The sequence below is a fragment of the Rhea americana genome, unplaced genomic scaffold (genome assembly GCF_003343005.1).
Source record: "Rhea americana isolate MKP2758 unplaced genomic scaffold, rheAme1 scaffold_55, whole genome shotgun sequence".
In the NCBI taxonomy this organism is placed as follows: Eukaryota; Metazoa; Chordata; class Aves; order Rheiformes; family Rheidae; genus Rhea; species Rhea americana.
The window spans coordinates 4,060,322-4,085,996 of record NW_028186701.1 but is presented as its reverse complement, the minus strand read 5'-3'; the positions used below and the strand labels follow the sequence as shown (position 1 = coordinate 4,085,996).

The 25,675-nt window shown below is 38.7% G+C and overlaps 1 protein-coding gene across 1 annotated transcript; it reads right to left on the bottom strand.

The window, feature by feature from the left end:
* Positions 1-1,455: 1,455 nt before the first annotated feature.
* Positions 1,456-25,547, bottom strand: RRAGD (Ras related GTP binding D). Its single transcript, XM_085318714.1, has 7 exons — positions 25,229-25,547; positions 16,733-17,028; positions 16,087-16,286; positions 14,941-15,055; positions 8,971-9,113; positions 7,201-7,349; positions 1,456-5,265 (listed from the first exon to the last, which is right to left on the bottom strand). Exons 1-7 carry the CDS (start codon positions 25,374-25,376, stop codon positions 5,114-5,116), a joined length of 1,203 nt encoding a protein of 400 aa, XP_085174840.1. The 5' UTR covers positions 25,377-25,547; the 3' UTR covers positions 1,456-5,113.
* Between the last annotated feature and the right edge of the window lie 128 nt (positions 25,548-25,675).

Here is a 25,675-nt window from a genome sequence, read left to right as displayed (position 1 = left end):
TTCCAATCTAAATGTGTTCCTGCCCAATTTATACTCTCTTTATATTTGTACCAACACTGCCCTTTAGTTTAGCAGAGTCCAGAATGGCTTTCAGTTGATATTCAGGAGAGTAAAATCTATATAAAGGGTGAATCCAGCTGTAACCGCACAGGCAACTCTGATATGGTCCCATAACCTGCTGCTAGGGCACTACTATGTGGGCCTTTGAAGACCACATTGTGCAACTGAGCACACCCAGACCACCTCCACATGGTTTACCGTACAGATGTGCATCCTGTTGTGACCAGCCCATGGTCTTTTCTTGACTTGTATTTTGTGAAAAAAGTCTGTTTGGAATACACTATGAAATGTCCCAGCCTGTATACTATAGCTCGACCACTCTGTATTTTTCTCCTTTTATTTCTGCATCCATCTATAAGGTGTTTATCCACTGTAATCCCAACCCTTCTAAAATTGGTATTAAGCATGCACTAATAAATAAAAAAATAAAAGAAATGGGGTTTGTGTGGTTTTTCTCCACCTTCTGGTACTCAGCAATTCAGAAATGAATAATCCTTTCTTTGGGCGCAATTCCTGGTATTGGTATTTTTAAGGAAAGTACTCAGCAGGCTATTTCGTCCAAATAGTCTCTTAAAAATCTAATACCTTATCAAAGAAAGATACTGTGATAGTTTAAACCAAGAGATGTTGCTGGCAGATTGTGTTGCATTATGTCAATTTTTCCCCTTGATGTCTTCAGCTATTCTAATCCTTTCTTTTAAAATGTTCTGAAGCCTACAGAGAAATGCTTAAAAGCTGATTGCCAGCACAAACTAACTTGAATATGAATACATGTATGTATGTGTGCTTATGTGACAAGAAAAGCGTAACTTTAAATATTAGTGCCATTTAATGTATTTTATACCTGTACAGAATTCAGATGCTTTTGTACTTGAACAATATCTTTTTCGGTATTTTTTTCTCCAGATTTAGCCTGTAGCTCATAATGCGTACAAGCCAGTGAGAATAGGTTGGCAGGGTCCACACAGACTAGGTGCTTGTAGATAGGTCTGACCTACCTACAATGAAACATCAGAGTACGGCAAATAAGAAATAAGGCAGAAAATATCAGTGAGAAACAAACAAACAGGAATAGTTTGTTAAAGTTTTTTTTTTTAACTACCATTTCCAAAATGAACCCAGAAGCAACAGCATTTAAATATAGCCATTTGAAAGTAAGTACCTAATGTGACCTAATGTGTGACATGACCAAATGTGTGATTATTAAAGTGCTAAATCAAGTAGGACTTCAACAAGATGCCACTATAAAAAAAACAGAGGAGTCTGAAAATTTCGCAACCAAGTTCAGTTATTTCTAATTTCCCACAGAGCTGAGATGGGCAAAGTTGATTTGTCTATCTGTAACTAAGAAAGTTCACATGCTATTATCAATAAATATTCAGAATTTGCTAAGAAATTCTGGTGTCAACTATTTAATTTCTTTATCGAACAGGGCAGAGAGGAAGTAGCAGTAGCAAAAAAATGACTATATAGCAACACCGTGTTACCATTCAGTAGGGAAATAGAACCCCCTCACCAGTCAATGTAAGACAAAAATATTCTGCAGTGATTATTGCAAATGAAAGGGACAAGAAATGTATCATTAAAGCAAAGAATTTCTACAATATGTGACCTGTTTTTGTTATTTGCTTCAACCCTTCAACTTAATCTGATGATGTGCAAGAATGGAGGAGGTTTACAGGTCTGCACTACTCAGAAAATGTTAGCTCTGCATAATTAAAAAAAAATATTTCTGTAATCCTTTGGCAGAATCAGCTCCCTTAGCATAAGTAGTACAGTTTCATCTGCAAGAAAAGAAAACCTCGAATTTTTATGCTTTAATGAAAAAAAAATTGTTACATCACAGATGAGCTCTCAATGATGTATTTGAAATATGCTTCATCAGAGTAGTTTGCTCCTGCTGATTACACTTCAAAATTTCTATGCTAATGCACAGTACAACTATACTCACAGGATTTTTAGAAAGACATGCCAAGCATTCTAATAGTTTCAACAGCCCATGTCCCAGTGCATGTTCACACATTTTAACTCCTCAAAGAATCCATGTCATTAAGGACTCTGGGCAGCTGCCTACTGAATTACTTTAGAGACTTCTGCCACTGCAGCAAGTTGCTAGAAGCAGTTCAGCTTCAGAGATTAGGAATATGGGACGTCTATGGGACACTAAGTTGGTGTGGGTTTATCTGTTCAAACTTAAGAGTATTTTAAAGAGACATGGCCACTTCAATAATGGTTTCTCCCATGTTTAGGCAAATCTGATGACACATAAAAAAGGAGACTTACAGATCAGCCATTTAGGAAATATTACGTAGTTCAGAAATTGTTTACTTCTTGCATGATTTCCAATTAAAAAATAAGTATCTCTACAGTGCTATGCCAGAATTAGGTCCTGTAGCATAAGGGATGTTTTCTCCCTCGAAAATGAAAACTAGAACCTCAATAAAATTTAAAAGAAAGAACAAGAGACAGAATAAGATGTTCTTCATGAACAAAAAAACCCTTGCATGCCTCACTGTTCCATCACTTCAGCTAGTACATGAAAATCTGAAGTACTGACTAGAAAATGACTAGAAGTGAAACACATTTGTCATTGCCTAAACTGGGAAATACCAAAATTAAACCATAAAAATAACTTTAGATTAACTATCAGAGATAACTTAATGGTAATGGTAAATGAAGGGCTTAAATAAGGTGAAAGCCTCTCTAAATATGACGGTATACATGGTTATGTAGATGTAAAATAGSAATGCTCACACATAGGGCCAAACATACAGAAACCACATTCTTTAGTCATGATTCATACCATAGACAGTATGAAATGACACTGCTACTCTTTCAAGTATCTGGTCCAACAAATGACGCAGCCTGGTAGGTTGTCTCATATTCACACATACCTGAAAAGAGGCAAGCAAGAAGACTGGGTCACAAAGATGGATTTAAAAAAAAATGGTGGGTTAAAAAAAAATAAAAAAGAAAAAAGAAAGGCTGCCCTTCAGTGAAGGTACTGTGGAACAGATTTGCCAGAAGACAGCTACTCCCCATCATCAGTGTAGTGTACTGAGAGGAAAACTCTAATGGAGAGGTTGGCCAGAAGAGCTGCCCTCTCCTAAGAAGACTGAACTCCTAAGAATTTGAACTCTTTGTAGTTTTGCCACACTCTGCTTATGTTACAGGGACTGTCATTATCCTTCACACTGGCACCAGGACCAACATTTCTGGCTATTTACGCTGTTTCCCACCTTCCTGAGCAACCCAAACTGCATTACTTATCAAGCGAGACTAACAGCCCAGCTCCATCTATTGACTAACCCCCTTTTCTAAGAACTCCATATATATTTGATAGACCCATGACAAAAGAGCCAATATGTTGCAGAAGATAAATAAGCAAAGCTATGTGCATCAGGCAGCAGTAAAGGATTGGAAACCATGGTCTCTCTTTAGGCTGATGATCAGGTAGATAGAGTCTTTGCATTCAGTGCCAACTGGTTCTTCTAGTTTATGTATTCAGTGCAGCACCATAGCCTGAAGATCTGTCAACATGCCATATATAGCATACAGGAACTTTGCATTTACATTGAAACCACTGTTGAATTTAGGCTTGTTTATCATAGACTAAAATCCTCTTCTTTTTCCGGAGAAGCTAGCAAACACCAGGGACTCAGTATCATAAATAAAGATGCAGCACTATGCTTTGGTTTAGCTGGAAAAAAATAAAAATAGTAAAAGCTTTCAAATTCAATCAATCAATTGCTTTTGTCTCCACAGCTGTTTCAGCTAGGGGCAGTTTAGCTGATGATTGGGCAAAGCATAGTTCCCCTCACCAGAGCTGTTCTTCCCACTGGGAACTAGAATTTTTTATCATTAATTAAACAAAACCAGTGAATATGGAATTCAGAAGGTAAGTTTTACTTCTTGAAAGTGCTCTGGTGTCCTGGTTGATCCTGTGGCAAATCTACCCACGATCAATATTAAAATAAAAAGCACTTATCTATGCCGATTACTACAGCAGGTAGATTCTCCAGTTCTCATGTTAAAGATCTCTTTGGATTTCAATAGCAGATGTACCCCTATTAGGGCTACCCAGTGCAAAAATCTTTAGAACTTCCTATCAGTACATCTGAAGTTTTTGTACTGGCATGATGAAGATACATACAGATTCTTCACTGCACCAACTGCAGATGCACAGACTCTCAAAACAAGCCTACCAGTAAATTCAATTTTTCACATACACCATCCTCTCCCACAGCCTTATAAAAATACCAATGTCAACACCAATACCAACACCAATATAGAGCCTTTTTACAAAACAGTTATCTTTATAGAAAGGTATTTTAGTGGTATACGTTGAGGTAAAGAATAAAAATAGACCCAGCAGAGCGTATTACCAGTGTTATGGAGAACTCCGGGTAAAATTTGGCCAAAAGCCTGTTTTATAAAAGCTAATATTTACCTACCAGTTATGATCTCTGGCAAGGTGCTTATTGCTATCATACTTCAAAATAATTCTTCAGTTTACAAAATGAAAAATATATTAAATTAGTTCTGTATGAATGTTCAGTATTAGCTGTCACAAATTTTAAAAGGCATTATATCAAGTTTTCTTGATTGTTTACTAACCAATTTGATTTTAGCAGGTAAATAAACTACAGCAAACATTTTACCTGACACCATGCATCAAAATCACCATAAAAACTAAGTTTATCAAAGTTCAACTCCACAAGGAAAACATGAAAAAGTGCAAATTATGTACCCAGTATTTCTGTCACAGCTAATTTTTCTTAATATGGCATGAAAAAGGTTTACAGCATATATTAAGAAAATTCTTACAAGTGTTCACCTCAATGCTTATATATACAACATTTTGCTCAAAGTGCTTACTATATGAAAAAAACTGATTGGATAAAAATATTTAAACAGTGCTTTCTGAAGGGTCAGGGAAAATTCATATAATACATCAGTCCCATCTGTCTTCCTCTTCACTCAGTGCAATGAGATGCAGAAGTCACATCAACTTGAAGAAAAGCTTTGCTCTCCACCTGCCAGTAAGCCTCAGTTACAGTGGCATTCTTGGTGTCCCATTGGGGGTAGGTCTTTTATTTTTTCTCATGTGGCTTTGATGTTTTCGAGATCTCACTACTTTCATTCGCACTTCAAATACTTCTTGTATGGCTTTTCGAAAACAATGGAAATTGTAGTCTATTAATCCTATAGAGACAGAAGTGTTTTCCGTATTAATAAAGCCTTGCACAATCAAGTTAATAAAAAAAGAGGGCTTATATTCTACATTTACTGAAATATTTCATTTGCTCTCTAGAGGTCACAATCAGTGAATCTTCTAGGCAATTTTTTATATCTACGTAGAAGCACATTCGATAAACGTAAGTAATTCAGTGAGCATTATAGTTTCATACTATGACCTGTATTAAACATGCTTACTAGTCTTACAGAAAATGGACCAAMAAAAGTACATTTGCAGATGAAGGTTTAATTTAATTAAGACCTTTAGGAAAATACTCTGTATACTAAGATAAAAATTAAACTTCTTCATAAATTGTGCGTCATTTTATAACTGAAATAAAAATGAGTAATCGAAGAATTTTGGTTTTTGATATGTAAGCTTTGAAATGTATAYTCAGCAGAAATATTACCAAGTAATAACTTCTCATAAGACAGTTATACCTCATCTTATATTGTAATTGAAAAATAATACCTTAGACATGTTGCTAAATTACATATATGCATAATAGGCAAAGTTACCACGCAAGTGGGCTGAGCGCGATCTCACAGAAAAGCTGTAAAGCCATATTGGCATTCAATCTGAAGACTTGCTGAGTGCTACAGATTTTGTAATACTGCAATACAATTTTAGGATTTTAGTACTGAGCTTATGATCTCATTCAAGGTTAATGCCATAAGCTCTTTTAACTCAAATACTGCAGTGTTTTTCACTTTAATTTCCCTAACAGGAGATGATACATATTTTAAGTGGTTTAAATCTGCCACATTACTACTACTTCTCCCCCGCACTGGAATTGTTTTCCCTCTCACTGGAGTTCAGACAAAATATTATTTGGAATTCACCAGGGACAACAACCCCCCCCCCCAAAAAAAAAAAAAAACTGCACCATTATACCAGAGTTGTATAGTTAAAATGTACTAATTACAGCACCAGGTGTCCCAAACTACGTGGACACAAAAACCTGACCGCCTGACCGTTGTTGACAAAGCCTAGGGAGTGTTTATCCAATATGGTGTTTTTTCTGAAACAGTCTTGTTAGCAGGTATGTCAATGTAACACAGTAAAAAAAGAAACTGACAGCATCTAACATTCCTAAATAATAATGCTCATGCAGCTGTAAAAGAAAAATCTGAGCAACTGTCTCTAAAATGAAAGCTAAATACTCTTGTCAATCTACCAGCAGATATATCGTGAGTACTGCATTCACAAACACATCAACACTGCCAGGTGAATTAATAGCACAAGGAGGCGACACAAGCCAAGATGATGACGGTTCCTTCTTCAACAGTTCAGTTTCAGTCTCAGGGTGTTTGACTAAGATCAGTAACACAGTGAACACCATGCCAGTGTACAGAGTGATAACAAACTAAGCTTTTAGTACAGAGTTCAACCAAGGTTAGAGAGATTACCACAGTTTTATGTATTTTAATTTCAAAATATTAAAGCTGTCCAGTTCATAAAGATGCTGCTTCTCAAAACCTCCTTTCAGAGGCAAGAAAAGCAGAAACATTTTTATTTGCCAGCTTCAGTAATTTTCCCTAAGTTACAGCATGCAAGCTGTTTCAAATGCATATGTTAGTGCCAGTAAACAGAAAGCAATGTTAGCTAAGATAAAATGACGCTTTCTACTGTTGCAAATGGAAACTCATTGCAGTGGATGTAAACTGTATGCTTTGGTATCAAAAATCTGTCAAATACATTTATGATCTTATCTTATCTTAATGCCAGCACAAATACCTCATACCTTTAAATATAATGTTCCATAAGCTCCACTGAGGTGTATTTACCTTTTTTATTTGTGATACAACTAGAAACTGTATCAGCAAGTGACAATCACAGAGCTATTCATTAACTTGCAAATGTAAAGAGAAAATAAGACAATATTAGACAAGGGAAAATACCTTTTCTCTCAAAGCTTTCTTCTCTTACAAAGCAAACAAGAGCAAGGAATTTTGTCACTTCTTTCAAATAAAGGACAGTTGTATTGTTCAGTTTTATGATTGCCATTGATTCTTTGTCATAAGGAGTCCCGGTGCCATCATCTTTGAGCCTAAAGTGCAATGTTAAAATAAAAATAATAATTAAAAACACACACACAGACATAAGATAAGCCACCAGACGAGCTAACAAAAGTATCCTGCTTTGGTTCTTTCATCAAATAATCTCAAACTTTAAGCAATTTTTATTTTATCAATCTGTTAGGAAGACTCTTCTCTAAACCACACAGAGACAAAGAGATTAAGTTATTTATCCCAATGCATACCCAATCTGAGATCTGGGGCTAGAAAACAGATCTCTTAACTACCAACTAGCTGAATTGTAGCCCAAATTTTTCTCTTATTTCTAAACCATATATCACAAAGTTGTCTGTTTTCTTAATAATGAACTATACTATGCCTTTATCTAAAATGCATCAAACAGTAAGTCCGTACTGATGATTCCAAGTCCAGTAACCTGGCTTGGGCAGTGGCAGCTGACTAATAGTTCAAGCCATCATGAGACCTTCTTCATGAGATGTTTGTTTTTGCAACACTGCATGATTCTCCTTCACAGATGATATTCACCACGTAAGCTTCGTATCTCACAATTCTACCCTCACTACTAAAAGCATGCACAGATTTTGTTAAACAAATAGCTATCAGCTATCTCCAAGAACTATTGCATCATCAATATATTATGGCAGTAAGGAGAACAAGTGAATTGTRCTATCACATCTCTGTACCTAAAAAACAGGACAAAAGGATTTTTGGTGACAAACACCAAATAATTATGCAAGGATAGTGTCAGAGAGACATCTTTTGAAGAGAAAGCCCCACAAGTGCTGTACAAATAATAACTAAATGCATTATTTTTTGGACTAAACCTGACAGGTATAGTAGAATATAAAAAAATTTTACAAAGGTATTGAACAATTAGATGTGATTTCAGAGTTCCAATGGTTATTGTGCTCTTCACCAGGGCTTTCCATTGTAGCTTCTCTAAGACTGCAAGAAACCTAAAAATCAGCAAGAATTTCAGCCTACATTTTCTAATACTATGGTTTAACCTATAAGTCTATTCATCTTAATGCACTAGTTCTACCTTAATGTGCTCCTGCCATTTCCAGGAATAGCTGGCATTCCACTTGGCCAAGGGCCAAGCCATGTAAAACAGTAATACAACTTGTAAGGAGATGTACATGCTACTCCAGAAGTTCTACAGTTGCTAATGGAAAAAGGATAGGAAACTGAAAAAAACAAGGCCATAGAGGGAAAAGAGGACCAATAGATGACTGAAGCAAGAGTGAAGCAGCTCTTTGAGGCCATTAGCTATTAAACAAAAATAGTAAATATAACTTGGCCTTTATTAAAGTGGCAAGCATCCTTCTGTTAAGTTTGGCCAAGGGAACAAAAGATAATATTTCCTTTTATTAAGGATGGTTACTTCCCACTTTTTCCTCCAAATAAAGTTTTTAGCATAGCAAAAGGAAGGTGTTCACAACAGAGGCTGTGGCAGAGAACAGTGCTTCTGGCTGACAGGGAAACCTGTACCTCAGAGAGCTGCTATTTCCTCCTTCTGCACAGCCCTGACTACTGTAGCACATTACTCATTCTTCTTATTCATCATTCTAATTTTGAGGTCATTCAGAATCTAGGTACACAGATCTACAAAAAGATTAGCAACTTACTTACCCATATATACAAGATATGTCAATCACAACATCTATCATATCACAGCAGAGCTCGTAAGTCTGCATATCCACTGGAGTACTGTCCGTTGCAATATAGATTTTACTGACTACATCAAATAAAAATGCTTTTTCAATCCCAGAATTCTATTTAAAAAGAAAAAGAAAAAGAAAATGGAAACCATGTCTTCAAATTAACACCAAACTTTGTTCCCCTATTTGCCTATTATATAAAAAGCTAGGCTGAGTAAGTCAAAGAAATTTTGCAATCAGGCTGATTTTGAAAGAACTGTACAGCACTCTCATATTTTTGTAGCAAATAATGATGCTCACAAACTTTCTAATGAAGATCAAGGATCACTGCACTGACCTATACATACCTGCTCAAAAAAGCTTGCTTTAACATTCACAAAGCAGAAAAGAGCAAGCAGTAGAAAAAGGAGTTTCTGCATCTGAGCAGACATAATGCCGAGTCAGACTCCTGAACTCCCCCACTCTAGAAAATATCTGGATAGCTTACATTTATTTTCTGTTGAAAACGCTCCAGAATAATCAATTTCAAAGTCAGACTTTTGGGGTCTTGCTCCTGACTGACAGTGGACACAAGAAGAGGCCTGTAATTTAAGGTTATTCTAGCTGGACATACAAAGGTAAAAACAAGAAAAGAAAACGCTATAATGAACAAGGAGGAACTGAAATACTGAGAGCAGCAGGGATCAGGAACTAATTTCTTAAGGAAACTGAGAAATTGTCTCATCAGGATCTTTAACTGTGGTTCTGCTTGACTCCTTAGAACCAGTATTTTGGTGATGATCTTTCAGCGTTCAAGTAGCATTGGTGGTCACAACCATGTTAATACTGCTGGCTGGCTAATATAACGACAGCTATGTTCTTGTCACTCTGCCAAGCTGATTAAGATGCACTCTATACTGGAGATGTATCATGTTTGCAGCTCTAAGAGGCTAGCCAGGATTGCTCAAACTCTTTGTGTAAATAAACTGCCACAAGCCTCTGTTTCCTGAAAAGAGAGGAGAAAATGTGTACTGTTTAATCGAAAACAGTAGCTTTGCTCGCTGACACCAAGGGATTGCAACTGCCAGGAGCAAGGGATTGTAGTTGTCCTAGCATGAACACAAAGAGCAATTTCTCAGTATTGCTAAGGCTCAGGCTATCAAATACGCTTCAGAAACCAAATACACAGGAAGAGAGAAAACTTTCTCCTGTCAAATCAGATTTTTTCCATATATGGGCTTCCCCATTAATAGCTTGGGACTGTTGCCATAGCAGTTTGGTAATTACTAAACACACTCTGAAAAGCCCTATATTTTAACAGCTTCAACTTGTTTTGCATTTACATCTTTTTTCATCTTCTCTCTTCCTAAGGGAGCCATTCAACAAACAGTTAAGAGACTAAAGTGACCTTCTCACTTTCCCACACATAGCTGCAAAGATGTCAACCTAGCTATGCTACTGTGCAATAGCCAAGAATATTTTGCTCAGTTTCATTTTAGGGAGGTTTGATTCTTCCACCAACACTTATGGAACTAAAACTGGAAATATCCATCAATGATGTAGTATAAGGCAAATTTCTTGCACCTGGTTATGGAAAAGACTATGAATAGCACGCTTCAGTAATTCATTAATAAAAATATTATCCAAAACAAAAGTATACACTTCGGATACTTTATCTACATGGATACATGGGCCGAACCATATCATAGTATCATAGAATCAGTAAGGTTGAAAGGGACCTCTGGAGATCATCTAGTCCAACCTCCCTGCTCAGCAGAGTCACCTAGAGCATGATGTGTAAGTGCTAAAGGCTGATCTCACTGCTATTTACAACCACCTAATGGAAGYGTGCAACAAAGATAGAGTCAAATTCTTCTCAGAGCAGCAGAGTGGAAGGACAAACAGCAGCAGATAAGTTGGAATTCTGATTTGACACAAGGAAAAAAAAAAAGTTTTTACCGTAACAGTGGTCAAATACTGGAGCAGGCTAACTAGAGAGGTTGCAGAGTCCCCATCTTTGGAGCTGCTCAAAGCACAACTGGACACAGTCCTGAGCAGCCTGCTCTAACCAGCCTAGGTCTAAGCAGCAAGTCGGCCTAGCTGACTTCTAGAGGGCCCTTCCAACCTACATGGCTCTATGAGTCTATGTTCTCTGAACACTAAGAATAAAAACGTATATATATTTATTTTGCTTATACACACGTATACAACTCTCACACGTGAGAGTTGTACAATTTTAATTTTCAAATAATACATTAATTCTTACAGCACCTCAAGCTTCAAAATATACTGTCAAATAGGATTAATCACAGAATTCAGGGTGTATAATAATACCTACAAATACATAAATAGATACCTGAAATATATTGCCAAAAGGTTTATTTAAAAGGAGAAGTAATTTTAGACAAAAGAGTTTGGAGGACAAACTCTGTAGCATCACTGGAGGATAAACTCCATAGCATCATTCATGAGGAGCTGGTTAGAAAATCTTCTATTATAAAAGCAGACATATAGCTATAAATTCAGCTGTAGAAGTAAAGTGACCTTTAAAACATTAAGATTTCAGTAGCAAATATAAGAACCTTTTTTCCATCTCTAGAAGGAACGAGAATTCTAAAAGATTCAGTCTGTCTATTCTTGCAGTGAGAGTTTAAAAACGTTTCCACTCCGAGATGTCCGCCATGGCTGGTGGTAGGAGCAGCAGAAAATCTGAGTAGTAGCTGAGTAGAATTGCAGGTTGGAGCTTGGTATCTTAATTGAAACCACCATAATTTTCAGTTTAAACTAATACGTCCTGCTACGATCTTCTGAGAAACGGGAACCGCTTTGTTTCTGCTGACCTTTGTATGGCAACAGAAACTTCTGCAAAGCAGTACGATGGTCTGCCAGGAGTAGTAACCATTTAAATTGTATAGACATGACTTGAAAGATTTCATCTGCCAGAGCTTTTGGTGTGCCTTTAACTGACAAGAGAAAGAACTTACCACAGTGCTTATAAGGAAACAGCTCAGGGGAAAAAAAAACAAAACAAAACAAAAAGAAATTATAAAAATAATTACAAGATCATAAGAAGTCAGGAAACACTGGATATAAAAACACTATTCAAAGAGACATTATAAAACTAATGTTCCGTAGCAGAAGATGATGGTAAGAAAACTATTTTTCTTACTATAGCACAAGGCACCTTATTAGAGAACAAAAGCCAATGGCTGCCTTATTCAGCGGAATGAAATTCTGCCACTGACGTCAATGGAGCAGGGTAAGAATGAGCATAATCATGCCAGACTAAGAAAGTGCAGTATGCGCAAGGAGCTCCTCTGTTCACTATGGAGTGTTTGATAGAGATGTCTCATGGCTAATAATAACAAGGCAATCCACTGGGAAAAATCCTCTGCTATGTGAGACTTCATGTTGGATATTAGGTAGCTGAATTCAAACCATGTCCTTCAACTGTAATAGGTTTGATGGAGCAGACTGCAGTTTCTATTCTTTAAATGGGATGGGTTCAGTAAAATTGGTGGTATCATTCCCACACCTAGGTTAGGTGAAGTGGCATAACCTTTTCCTTCTTTAAGTTATGAACAATAAGCCAGGATTTGGCCCTTAGAAGTTATTTTTCAAGAAACTTTGAGGACATCAGCAGTCACTTACAGATAGGCATGAATTTTGGACAGTTATTTAAACAGGCCTTGTGACAAATAGAAAATTTAGTGAATATTGAACACTATATTTGGATTTACAGATTGTGAAATTTAAATAATATATTTTTTAAAATGTCTAATTTTATTTTCTCCATGATAACTCATTGATTGTTTCTAATGCACATTTTTCTAAACAAAAAAAAGCCCTAAAAGTAAAAACGAAGATCCACATTCTCATGCCACATAATTGGATTACTCAGTATGACCATGGCCGTTAGAAAGCAGATATCCTTCTACATGATGCTAATACAGTGTTAGCGAAGATTTACATGGTTTTTAATGCCAAACCAATGGAATAAAGAATGTAGAAGCTCACAAACTGTGGCACTATAAAAAGTTATGCAAATACTTAGCATAACATAATATGAACTTAAAGTGATGACAGAACTATTTTCATAATCGCCAGCTATTTGTGTTGGAAAGTTTTCATGGCATAAATTAAAGCATATCCTCATGAATACTGCTCAATCGCAAAAACTAAACTAGAACATCAATTCCACACTTTGATATCCAACACATGGTTTCCTGAGGTATGACCAAAATCCACATCAAGACTCCTAACCTGATTTGTGCTCACTGAGTTGTTAAAGTGAAGAGGCATCCACTATTTAATTCTAGCCTGGAGAATCATGTTTTCTCTTTCTATGGTTGCACATAAACTCATTCTGAGTCTCCTACCTACAGTGCTCTTCCACTATAAGTGGAAGTTACAAAGAACATCCAGGAACACTTTTTCAAAGTTCTCATTCATTTGAAAGAGTTGTTCTTCCTTACCAATTACATGTGACATTCTAGGTATTATTGAACCTGCCTCCTGGCTGTCCAAAACACACAAAAAACTGCCATCAGTCATTCACAAAAGATCCCATGATTGATTTATCTGGTGGTTCAGTACAGACTCTCCACTGATTCCAAGCAACAAGCAGACTCCACATAGAGACCAGAGTCACAGTCTGGGTGACTGGGATGACTGGCACCAGGAAGGCAATTATCTAGAGGAAAATAACTTGAAGACTGTGTAGCATATTCAGCGTAATATCTAATTCTCCAGAACTGGATAATCATCACCCTTTCATTACCTTTCTACCCTACCTGGAGCTCAGACTGAATGATAACTGACAAGTAGTCCAGCAACTTTAGTAGAAATAGTTTACTGCAACTAACTGTTTATTATGAAGTAGCATCATGTATTGCTTATCATTAAGACAACGGGTTTTTGAAGAAAGACCTTCTGTCCCTTTCAGCAACACATCCAACTTCTTTTTCTCTCTTCTCTCTGTAATTTCACACTCAGTACTGAAAGACTGTGAAGTCTAATTTTRTCTTACCAGGCTGTTGAACAATATTATCTCATTATGTCAAAAATCACAAAAAGGGACAACAGAATACCTTACTTGGAAATTGAAGCTTGACAAATTTGTGCTATATGCAGGGTGTAAAATTATAATACTGGGAAGAAGAGTACACTTTCATGACCTACAGTGAGCTAACTACCACCAAAAAAGAGAGTTCCTCCTTTTCCCAACCTAACCACTCTGTAACCTTTGCTCATGGCCATATGCTCCCACATCTTATTTTGTGGCAAAAGAAAAACTTTTTGGATTCCTTCATGAGCTGCTTTTAACTAGACAGTCAAAAGAACTGGACAGTCTTTTGCTGCATTAGTGTGTACCATAGTGATTCCATGAGGCAATAGGTGAGTGCCAGAACCAGTACAAGGAGGGACAGGGACCACACAGACAGAAACAGTGGAACATACAATCTCCCCTTCAGTAGTAACAAGCAATCAGATATACAAAGCTTCCCAACTGGCCTTGAGCATAACTTTGAAACTTGGAATAGATTCTTATCTCTGGAAACTAAGACAAGTGAAGATTTTCTTAAGAGAGGTAAGCTTCAATAAAAAGTACAAATAATTCTAGGAGGCATTATACACTGTTCAACCTAGCAGGTCAGACTACACAACATTCCTTTAAAATTTATTTACACAGATTTTAAGTATGAGAAGTACTGACTGCTAACCCACTTCATGTGTTGTTTTCATTCAGTAGGTTACTGTGAATATCTCAGTAGCACAGCAAGACTGTTTAATAGACAGAAAGATGGGGCTGAGCTTTGTGTCACTACATTTCAACAAATTTTTGTTAATATCGCTACAAGCTCACATTGCTCACAGTCTCTCAGAAGGTTCTCAACAGATATCTGAACATGCGTGTTGTACATAGCTGGATCTAAACACAAAGTACATAACAAGTACTTACTGAAATAAAGATGTTAAGTAGGTTTTCCAGTGTTGGGAGCTGTGGAATCAGTTTCTGTACCACTTTGCTAAAGGCTTCAAATATAGAATGATCATATATGCTTGTCAGATAAAAGCTGGAAAAAAATGTCACCATATTTTCTTTTTAGCCACATACTGTGAACATGATGTACCTTGCATATGAGTGAAATGAAATATTGTCAAAACACCAAGTGCCTAAAATTATGTAGTTATCCCTTGTGATCAAAAGTTACATGTTATAACTGAAATAGGACTTCATACAAGAAATTATATTCTCTTGCGATTACATTTGGCATGACAGTACATATGTCTATAAACAAAACCCTACATATTGTAATCTAGCACTTGATGTAGAATTCTATGATGTAATTCTCATCTCGATATTCTTAGTAAAGCATTTTTCATACTGCAAGAGAGCAATATGACTGAATCTGTATGTTGTGATTTATATTTCGAAAGCTCTGGACTCATTCAACAAAATGACAAAGTCAGTTGTTAAAAGCTCTAGGAGTTGGCATGTTCATCAAATGGGTGTCTTTTTAATACACCTGTACTTGGCTTTAAATCCTAAGAATGACATGAGAACGTGATGTCTCCTAGTTTCTAGTCTGAAAAAATACTTTTATTATTATTATTATTATTATTATTATTATTAGCTACAATAATCTGCTTTATCCACAGACATAATGCAGTTACACAGCATCTGTTTCCCAAGTGGCTCTGAGCAGGCTGCAGCAGTAAGGCCTAGTGGCTGGAAGGGGATTATGAGATAGAGGATAGCTTTCAAAGAAGGCAAAAAGGATATGATTGGCAAATATAGTCTGCTGGCAGCTGCCATCTTCCAAAGTATTTTACTTCAAGATGGCAGCTGCAGCAAAAACTAGTAAGGCAGGTTTATTCATCATGTTTGTAAGCACTTCCCCTCCCCATCTTTCCCTTCAAAAGAGCACCCAGAAAAAACAATCCTTTGTTGAGCTAAGGTCAAATGCAATGCCTGTGACTAACCTTTTCCTTTACACATCAAATTCTTGTTGCCTGCTACTTCAACAGAACAGAAAATTATAACTTGTCAGGTAAGCTGCTCTCATCTTTGACTTAAGATTCTTTGCACAGCAACTTCCCTCACCTGAGGTGAATTTTCTCCAATCCAGCATCTGCAAGGTCATCATTTGCCCTCTGGTGAATATCTCTTTGCGTTTCAATCTTGTGGTCATCAGATAAGCCATCCACTTTATGGATAAAGATTTCAAAGTTGATGTCTGGATTCACTTTATAGGCTCTGGTCACAGTAAGATGTAGCCGAGCTAATGCTTCCATATAATCATCCTAATGAAGGAAAAATAAAGGCTACAACTGTAGGAATGTTAAAAAATATATACATATAATACATAGTTTTACAATTTGCAATGTAAGGCTACATTCAACAACAGCTTAAGTTTTTTGGTTTTTTTTTTTCATGATATTTTAAGTAGAAGCCTGAGTCTATATCCAGCACGTGCACTGAGCTCACTGAGCTCACTGAGCTCCCTTGCTTGGGAGTCCAAGCAAGAAGCCTGAGATGTTAAAGTAAACTAGTTAACTGTTTTTGAACATCCTGGAACAGAGACATTAAAAATAATCAAACAGCTCTTCCAGTTTTAATTACTTTCTTTAAATGTGTGTCCGTAGCCATAAGTTAAGTCATTTATTTGCTTTAGAAAAATCTCTTTATGCTTTCCACTCCATTTCCCTATTGCTGAAGGAAGAAAAAGCCCCCCCCCCCTTTTTAATACCTGAGAATCAATAACAAATATCAGTGCTCCTGTGCCTCTAAAAATCATCTCATAGTCAAATGTAGGGTCAAAGAAGTCAATTTGCCCAGGAAAATCCCATATTTGAAAGTTGACAAAGGAGCTATTGGAAACATCCTCTCTGCAGATCTTGTTTGTGCTCTCCAAGAAGAGGGTCTCATTTGGTGACATTTTGTGAAAGACAACTTTCTGAATGGATGACTTCCCACTTCTTCTCAATCCCATGAGCAGGATTCTTGGCTTAACTTCAGTACTGAAGGGATCATTGAAATCCAAAACTGAATGAAGTAACAGAAGAAAAATAGCATATTATAGCAATATAATATAATCACATACAGACATGCTAAAACATCTAATTTGATTCTCCATCATAATCAGCTGCAGGTTTTGAAAATATATTTTTGTGTAGTAGTTAAAGAATATACTCTTAACTAAAAGACTAGCACCCTTTTATAACCCTTCAGCAATTCTCCCACAGCAGCCTGAAGACTGACTGTTCAACAGCTTTTGGCACGAGGCACTTTATGAAACACTGTAATTGGCATCATAACAAAGTTGGTGGGTTAGACCAACCAAGGAAACAGGATCTGACTGCAAACTCTCGGTGAGGTAGTCTCAATCTAGCTTCCTCTTAGTTTTCAAGACTTGACTCTGATTGAACATTTTCAGTTTCGTACACTAATATGGGAAGGGGAGGGAGAGTTGCCTAGAGCCTAGATACGGTAATTTTAGACATTTAGAAGCAACAGAAAAGCATTTTCCCTTCCTTATCCCGGTCTGAATTTTGGAGGAAAACTGACACATCTTAAAAAGGCAAAGAATTATAAGTTACAGTAGAGAAGAATAGGTAGAACAGATATAATTTGATTAAAATGTAGAAAAGCTGTGAAAATATAAATAATTTATTTTTAAATAATGACAAATACACTTGATACTTGCGTAGTATATCCATCTGTATAAATCAACTGTATTCTTTCTCCAAAACAGAAAAATAGCTGATTTTAAAAACAATTGTTGATTTGTAAATGAAACAGCATATTGTATCTGTGTTTATCTGAACATAAACAGGATGTGGAAAAAGACCTCATGTTACAATACTGATACAAAACAAACTCATGTTTCTAAACAAAAACCTTGAAAATGAATGCTGTGGTTTTATACACACCTATTACTGTTTGGTCCAAAATTTATAAAAATACATAGAGGGCATGCTGTTCTACAGCATGTAGTATCATGCAAAAAAGAAAAAGGCAGTTTTTATTACTTCACTGAAAATATTTAGTAGAAATAGAAAGCATCATGAAGGACAGATGTGAAGTACTGCTAAATACCATTTTCAAATTGTCATTGGCTATTCTGGAAAAATATTTTATTAAAAAGCGTATCAGTTTTTGCCTACATTTCCAACTTTTCAATAGAATGTTTTTGGCAAGGGAGAGAAATAATCTTACTTGCCTCCAAAGGAAAAAGGCTTTGATTTTTGTTTTGTTTTGTTTTTAAATCATAACTGCAGCAAATCACTAATCTGATACAGAAAAGTTTTCTTCACATTATTCTGCCCTATCAGTTATTTCTGAAAGATGGTGCATCATGACTAACGCATTGTCCTTCCTGGAAATCCCTGTAAAGCTGCTCAGAAAATTCACGCAAACTGTTCTTCTCACTATATTATCTTTGAGGTCTTCCAATAGCTCTGTTTCCTTGACTGCAGTAGATACAGGCTCTCTCTGCCTTTCAGGTTCCGCACAAATTAGGTCTGCCACATCCCAGCATAAAATAAATCCCTGTCTGTTTCCTGCCCAACATGCAAACTCAAATTTCAAAACATGTTATACATACCAATACTAAAGTGATTCTAATAATAACATCACTATCCCACATAAATTTCTAACTCAGCTTTAAAAAAAATCTCATCCAATTACACATACCCTTGACAATAGATAGTTACATCATGCTGGTGGATAGGAGGAGTGAGTTTGGGTTAGTTACATGTGTGAACTCCAAAGGCCACAGGAGGGCTTCTTTCCTTTAAGAAATTAGACATCACAGAAGCTATACAAACCAAGAGGACAATTTTCTCTGCAACGGGACTTACAAGATAGCATTGGGCTCCTGAGGAGTCCATTTCTAAGTGGTTGGGATTTCACATGATATTGAAAAATTAGTCTTACACTCTGTAAGAGGTCCTTATCCAATAAATATGTTTACAGTACATTCCCTGCCTATCTGCAAAACAAAAGCCTGGGAACACACTGATTTCTTACGCTACCTATCCTAGTTTGAAACAAGTGTCACTAAGTCGGAACACTTTTTATCGTCAATGCAGTTGTATTAGCATAAAGGTATTTCTGGGAGTAAACTATTCTGTTACATCCATAAGGATATAAATATACAGCTATCCACACCTAGGGTATACTAGCTTAATAGTTTCAGGTATCTCTAATCAAAATAACTACATTTAAAGTAGGTCTGTAACTTTGAAACATCCTTTGATACCAAGCTGAAAATGGTACTGTATGTGAACATAAAAAGCTGTCAAACACTCCTGTGATATCCTGTCTGCAGTGTCAAACACAAGCAGCACAAAGAACTGAAATGCCAGTGCTAAGCCTAGGCTCACAGCACACAGTGGTCAGGTTTAAATCACTATCAGATAGCAGGCTAAACACACTAGCTGTCAGGCAGAACGAGACTTCTCTCACTAACTGAATAACAGATTATTCAACATTAATTCAGAGCACGAGACAATTACTTCTCTTCCTCCTTTTCTGCTCAGATGAGTTTTGAATCACAGGAAAGGGGTACAAACATCTGTTCGTGCACATGTCCTTCTTCTATATACCCTGCACGCTTAAGTGACCAATTTTATTCCAAAAGTACCAAAATACAAAAGAAGCAACTTTAGGAACAGCAATTTAAGTTTTGATCCTGAAGTTCTTGGACAGGCAAATACACTGAAGTTATCTGGAGTTCTTCTCAAGTTAAGACTGTTGATCAGGAAAAACTAAGTTGGTGAGCAAGAAATGAGCAAGAAATTTAGAAGAAAACCTGTCAAAGAAAGGAAGTTTATTAAGTCTTCTATCCCTTTTTTGTCATCCCCTTAGAAGTGGTTTGTATTACTGATTTCTTATTAACCTAAAGAGAGACACGAATTATAATTAAATATAACATGAGGTAAGACTACAGCTTAGCTACTCAGCACAGTGTTACCACTACAGAAGCTAAAGCTGCACAACAGCTTCTATGTACTAATGTTACAGATATTTTATTCACAGTCAACCTCTAGGCAGAGAGGACCCAGAAAGGAACTTGTCCATTTATTACAAAGCCCAAGGAGCTGAAAAACATGGAAAACTTGAAGGAATCCTTTGCAAAGAAGCACGTTTCACATCCAGAAGTGATGATCAAGTCTGTACTCTGATCTTCAAGCCTCATACACAGCTTTTGGAAACAGAAGAGTGGGATGTGCATCAGGAATGCATATAAGCTTGGTTTGTATCTGTTTATAACTCCTGAGTCTTAGTTACCCAAGAATTACAGCTTCACAAGTGAATGTCTTACAGTGTCAGCATAAAACATCCCTTTGGCACCACCTACTGGCTCATGAGTGGGTATGTCACTAAGTCCGAGCCCAACTCACTACAGTAGCTGAAACAGTGTTGAGAACTCTTTAACTCTAGGATCCTATGCATTTTAAATACATCTGAAAGGCCTTGACGTGTATTACCACATACTGTGCTCTTGTCAATTATTATCTGTGAAACACTGTCAGGTTGGAGCAGTGCACAGATGAAACTCCTTCAAGCAAAATAGCTGCAGGAGGTGATGTCGGTAACTCGGTAAGATGATCAGAATTTCTTCCCTGGGAGAGTGACGGAGCACTGGCATAGGTTGCCCAGAGAGGTTGTAGAGTCTCCTGTCTCTGGAGATATTCAAGGCCTGCCTGGATGCAACCCTGTCTAACATGCTCTAGGTCACCCTGCTGAGCAGGGGGGTTGGACTAGATGATCTCCAGATCATCTCCCTTCCAACCTTACTGATTCTATGATTCTATGACCATCCTCCTAATGAGCCACAGCCACTTTTGCTAATCCATGGTCAACAATATCTAGAAAGTAATAAGTTGCAGTCAACATACTGCTCTACTCTTCCTGTCAACCTGAACAGTCACAGCAGCATCATTCTGTGACTGGAAAAAATATGTGCCACAATACTTCCCCATGAACAGAGGAATAATAAACCTTTGCTCTAGAATGATGCTACAGTACTTTATATTTTGGTGGATAATGTCTTGTCAATAAATCAAACCAAAGATCCAGGATTTAACAGAGTTTCTTCCACCCCACTCTGTTCTTTAATGCACAAGTTTTCTACAGATGCCAAAAACACAGCCATGGTTTCATTAAGGTGCATATATCCATACTTTCTGCAATTTGTAAAGCATTTTGGCCATCAGAAGGGAAAACAATTTATTCAAAACTTAACAAAAATAGTTTGAATAACGTGCTTTACAAAAGCCTTTAAAGAACAACCTTCTGGCTGATGCTTTATTGCATTTTTCAAAAAATTAAATTCCAACTTGTTCCGTATGCAACAGAACTTACAAAGTCTAATTTGCTATGGATTTGTACTTTGTGTCCGCTTCCCACCACAATAACCCCGACTTCCTCCATATGTCTTATGACACATCCTCCAAATAACAGATGTAACATGCTGTGGCTGATCTGGAGCTAAACACATGTCAGTTGGCTAGATGGTTCACACATGTGCTCTGGTTATCCAACTGCTGCCAAAGAGAACACATACATCTGCTCAAAGAGGCTTTCATTTGGGTCTCTCTCCTCCAAGTACCAGCTTTCAGACTTGCAGGAACTTAATTATCTTTGAGACTTTTCTCCCTTCTTTCAAATTTGGTTGAAAGTGGTCAGCAGTTTCCAAAGCTCTCATAAGCAACGACAAAGGAATGAGAAGACAAACAAGCTAGCTACATAATCCCCTTTTCTTTAAGGAATCAGGCCAAAAATTTGCATGTATCTAAAAAAAAATATACTTTAAATAACTTAGGGGGTTACATTGCTTTTATATTAAATTTTTCCAAGCTTGTATATTTTTATTAACTGGAATGATTACTAACTAACAAAGAACTGCTTTTTACTACTGCTTTATATATACACTGAAAGAAACATAGTTACAAGTGAAGATAGTTATTAATGACCAGAATGAACATCAACTCTTTCACTAGTCAGACTTACTAAGATTTTGAAATCCTTCCCATTCAAAGATAGGAAAACATAAATGAACAACATCCGAACTTAAGACTAAATTGCAAGTGTTATAGCACTTTCCTTTGAGAGAGAGTTAGAGATTACCTTATATGTAAATGAACTGAATGACACACTGCCTGCCCACATTCTTTTGCAAAGTGCATGACAACTCCTTCTTTAATTTGCCATGGAAATGCCAGTAGATTTATTACTGCAACTTCCCAGACGAGGTTACAGAGTGTGATTATAATACGAGTAACAGAAACGCTATTATCTGTTCTGTAATGAAAAAGATAATTTTTCCTCTTGTTAGCTGAAACACATTTCTTATTTCATTCATTTTTGCACAGAGCAAATGTCAAATTTTAACCTTTATGTACAGGGGACATATCACTCCCAAACTTTCCACTTACGTACCTCCAAACCCATTCGTTTTAAGCAATTTCCAGTACTACTATGACTAATACTTCCAGCACATTAGAGTGCTGCCAAGACAATAGTCTTAGGAAACACATACATTGAATATCTTCAATGCTAACAGATAGCCTGAGCCTAAAGAGTTAACAGAAAAAGTTCATATGCAATCAAGTAAGCTGTTCAACTACTGTGGGTTTACAAATATTGCAGAAATGCCTGGTGGAAGGAAATTCTTGTGGCTAAAGTAAAGACTCAGAACCAGAAGACCTGGTTCTACTCTGCCACAAATGCTGCACTCTGCAAGCATATGACTTAAAGCTACTTCCTCAGACACTATGCAGAAGATCTTCCCATTTGTAAATACTTTTTAATTGCACGTATCAAGAAGATGACTAGGCTTTATGTAACTAAGTGCTTTAAGGTCTATTAATATGACCCCATGTGTAAAGTCAGAAGACTGAGGAGGACAAGAGCACTGGTTTCAGCATTCAAGTGGGAGATAAGAACCAGTATGGGCTGAGAGAGGACCAACAACAAGTTTTGAAATCTCCCACGTGCCTGCAAGCACAATTTATGTTTTTACTTTTACCCCTGGCTTCTTCCTCCCTTCAACAGCCATGCATAGAAGTCACTCTCCTTTTATTGCCCTTTCATTCTTTCTATACAGAAAAATGGAGTCTGTGACTCTGAATTTTTCGCTATTTACTGCATAGATCCAGGAAGAGATGGATAAAAACTGGGAAAAGACCCTTCCACTACAGCCCAGTAAGTGTTAAGTACACAAAACTCGGCTCCAGATCCCAACCCCCTCTCTTAAATATGCGCTAGCCCTCATTCTCCAGAGACTTCAGAAGCAAACAGAAAGCCACTGGATCTGGACAGTTAAAATGACCCTTTGTTTTAATCCTGGATAGGAAGAGGTCACTGCATGGACTATCTTGTCTCGCTCTTCTGGATATAAATGTTTGTTTCTATTAAGTAAAGTATTCTGATGTTATTCTGAATAAATTTTGAAATCTTTAGCAATTTAAAAAGTTCCTGTTGAAAATAGCCAAATACCTCTGAGGATGGAACACAGATTACTTCCCTATAGAAAATACCAAGATAGTTTAGCACGAAATAAACATGCTAAAATATATTCTCCCTGCATCAAAACAAACTGGCAATTCCTTAGCAGTTTCAAATAAGAGTTTAGTTAGTCTCCACTACAGCTTTACATTCTGGCATGCTGCATACCTAAACTCATACCATGAACGAATAACATTCAAAATACCAAGAGGAATAATGTTTTTTCTCTCATAYGAAGCTGTATTAGTCTATGTGATACCTCCCTTGGCAGCTTGTAGGACTGGGCCTCTAGGAGGAAAGGTTCTAGCATGCCAATAATTGAAGTAACCTTAAAACATACCCTTTTATTATGCTCTTATAAAAAAAATGCAATTTTTTTTCATCCTGATAGATCCAGAGTTCTCCAAGCTCCTTTGTGAAAAATATTTCAGAAGAATGAATTCATGTTCTGAATGAAAGCAACAGGCATTGAGTTGGCATGTCTTTTTACTGAATGAGATTGCTTTTCCTGGTAAACCTGTCCTTTCCAGCATCACCGTCCATATTGTCACGGACATGCCACGAGTAATATGGGCCCTTATATGCACAGACAACAGACGTTTAGCAGAGCCTACCGCTATGGGGACTGACATTCACAGCTGCAAGGCAGCCCTGGATACAAAGCTGTGCACGGCTGCTGCCTTTTATAGCCTGACACCCGTCCCCCCACCTCCTTGGCACACTCAAGTCATATCACCAGGCTGTGACTGCTCACTTCTGGAACTAACTTGCACCCCAAAGAGGTGAAAAGAACTGAAAGACTTTTTCCCCTTTGCACTTTTAACCTCCCTCTCTGCTCCCACGTTTCCTTATATCTGACACCCTTTGCTCTGTTCCTGTGTTAAGAGTCTCCGTGACCCCATAGAAGAATTGCCCCACTATCCCTGTCCCCTCCACCTGTCGCTCCACAGTATCCCCTGCCCAGCCTTGGCCTCATAGCTGACCCTTTCTCACTGCCGCCTCAGTGCCCCCCAGGCCTGCTCCATCTCCAGGCTCCTATCTCCCCACACCTCTAGTTTTCCTTCCTTCTCCCCACGCCTCCGGTCCCCAGCTCCCATGATGCCCTGCTCCCCCCCTTGCCCCAAACCTCCACCCCCAGAGCCCAGCCTTGCTGCTTCCCTGACCCATATGCAACCAGAGCCAAGCTTGACTCACCTACAACCCCCCACCTTGGTGCTCAAACCTTCGCCTCCTCCTGAGGTGGCTTGATCTCACCCCTCAACATTCATGCTTCAGCCCACACCCCCGTCCTACTTCACCCCACACCTGCACCCAGGGCCAGACCCTGCCCCGCACCTCAGACCCCTAACATCTCACCCCACACCTGCACCCAGGACTACCCCTGCCCTACAGCTCACACCTCAGACCCCTACCCTGCCTCACCTCAAACCTTAACCTAGGGCCAGACCTTGCCCCACAGCTCATACCTCAGACCCCTACACCTCACCACACATCTGTACCCCGAGCTGGCCCCTGCCCCACAGCCCACACCTCAGACCCCCAGGCCGCCTCACCCCACACCTGTACCCYGGGGTGGCCCCCACCCCACAGCCTACCCCAAGGGCAGTCCCTGCTCCCGCCGGGCCTCCCGCAGCCCGCGCCGGCCCCCTCGGCAGCAGCCCCCCGCCGCAGCCCCGCTCCCCACCGCGGCAGGGCCGGTCCCGCCGAGGCCGCCGCGGGTGGCACTCACACGTCTCGTCGCCGCCACTCTCCACGTCCCCATCCGAGAAGGACTCGGCCCCGTCCCCGTAGCCCGCCAGCCCCACGATCTCTTCCTCCTCTTCTTCCTCCTCGTCCCCCGCCTCCTCCTCCTGCAGCTTCCTCGGCACCTGGCTCATGCCGGCCGCGCTCCGGGGAGCTCCCCGCCGCCGCCGCCGCTCCGAGGGCCCCTCTGCGTGCGGGCGGCCTGTGGCCGCGCCAGGGCAGGCCAGGCGGGGGGGACCAGGTGCCTGGCTGGCGCCGTGCCGCGGCGGCGGCCGCCGCCTCCCCTCCCCCGCACGCTGCTCGCCCGCGGAGCGCGAGGCAGCGCCGCCCGCAGGGGAGGCGGAGGCGGCAGGGCGCGGCGTGACCGCGTCACCTGACGCGGCCTGCCACGGGCGCGCTCCCTCCGACGGTCCTCTCACACACACACACACAC

Excerpts from the sequence above, each read along its gene's own strand:
- RRAGD (XM_085318714.1), bottom strand. The coding sequence starts at position 25,376 with ATGAGCCAGGTGCCGAGGAAGCTGCAGGAGGAGGAGGCGGGGGACGAG. Across the intron at positions 7,350-8,970 it reads GACATATCTTGTATATATGG|GCTCAAAGATGATGGCACCG; the intron begins GTAAGTAAGTTG and ends ATTGCACTTTAG. Across the intron at positions 5,266-7,200 it reads AGAAAGCTTTGAGAGAAAAG|GATTAATAGACTACAATTTC; the intron begins GTATTTTCCCTT and ends CTGTCTCTATAG.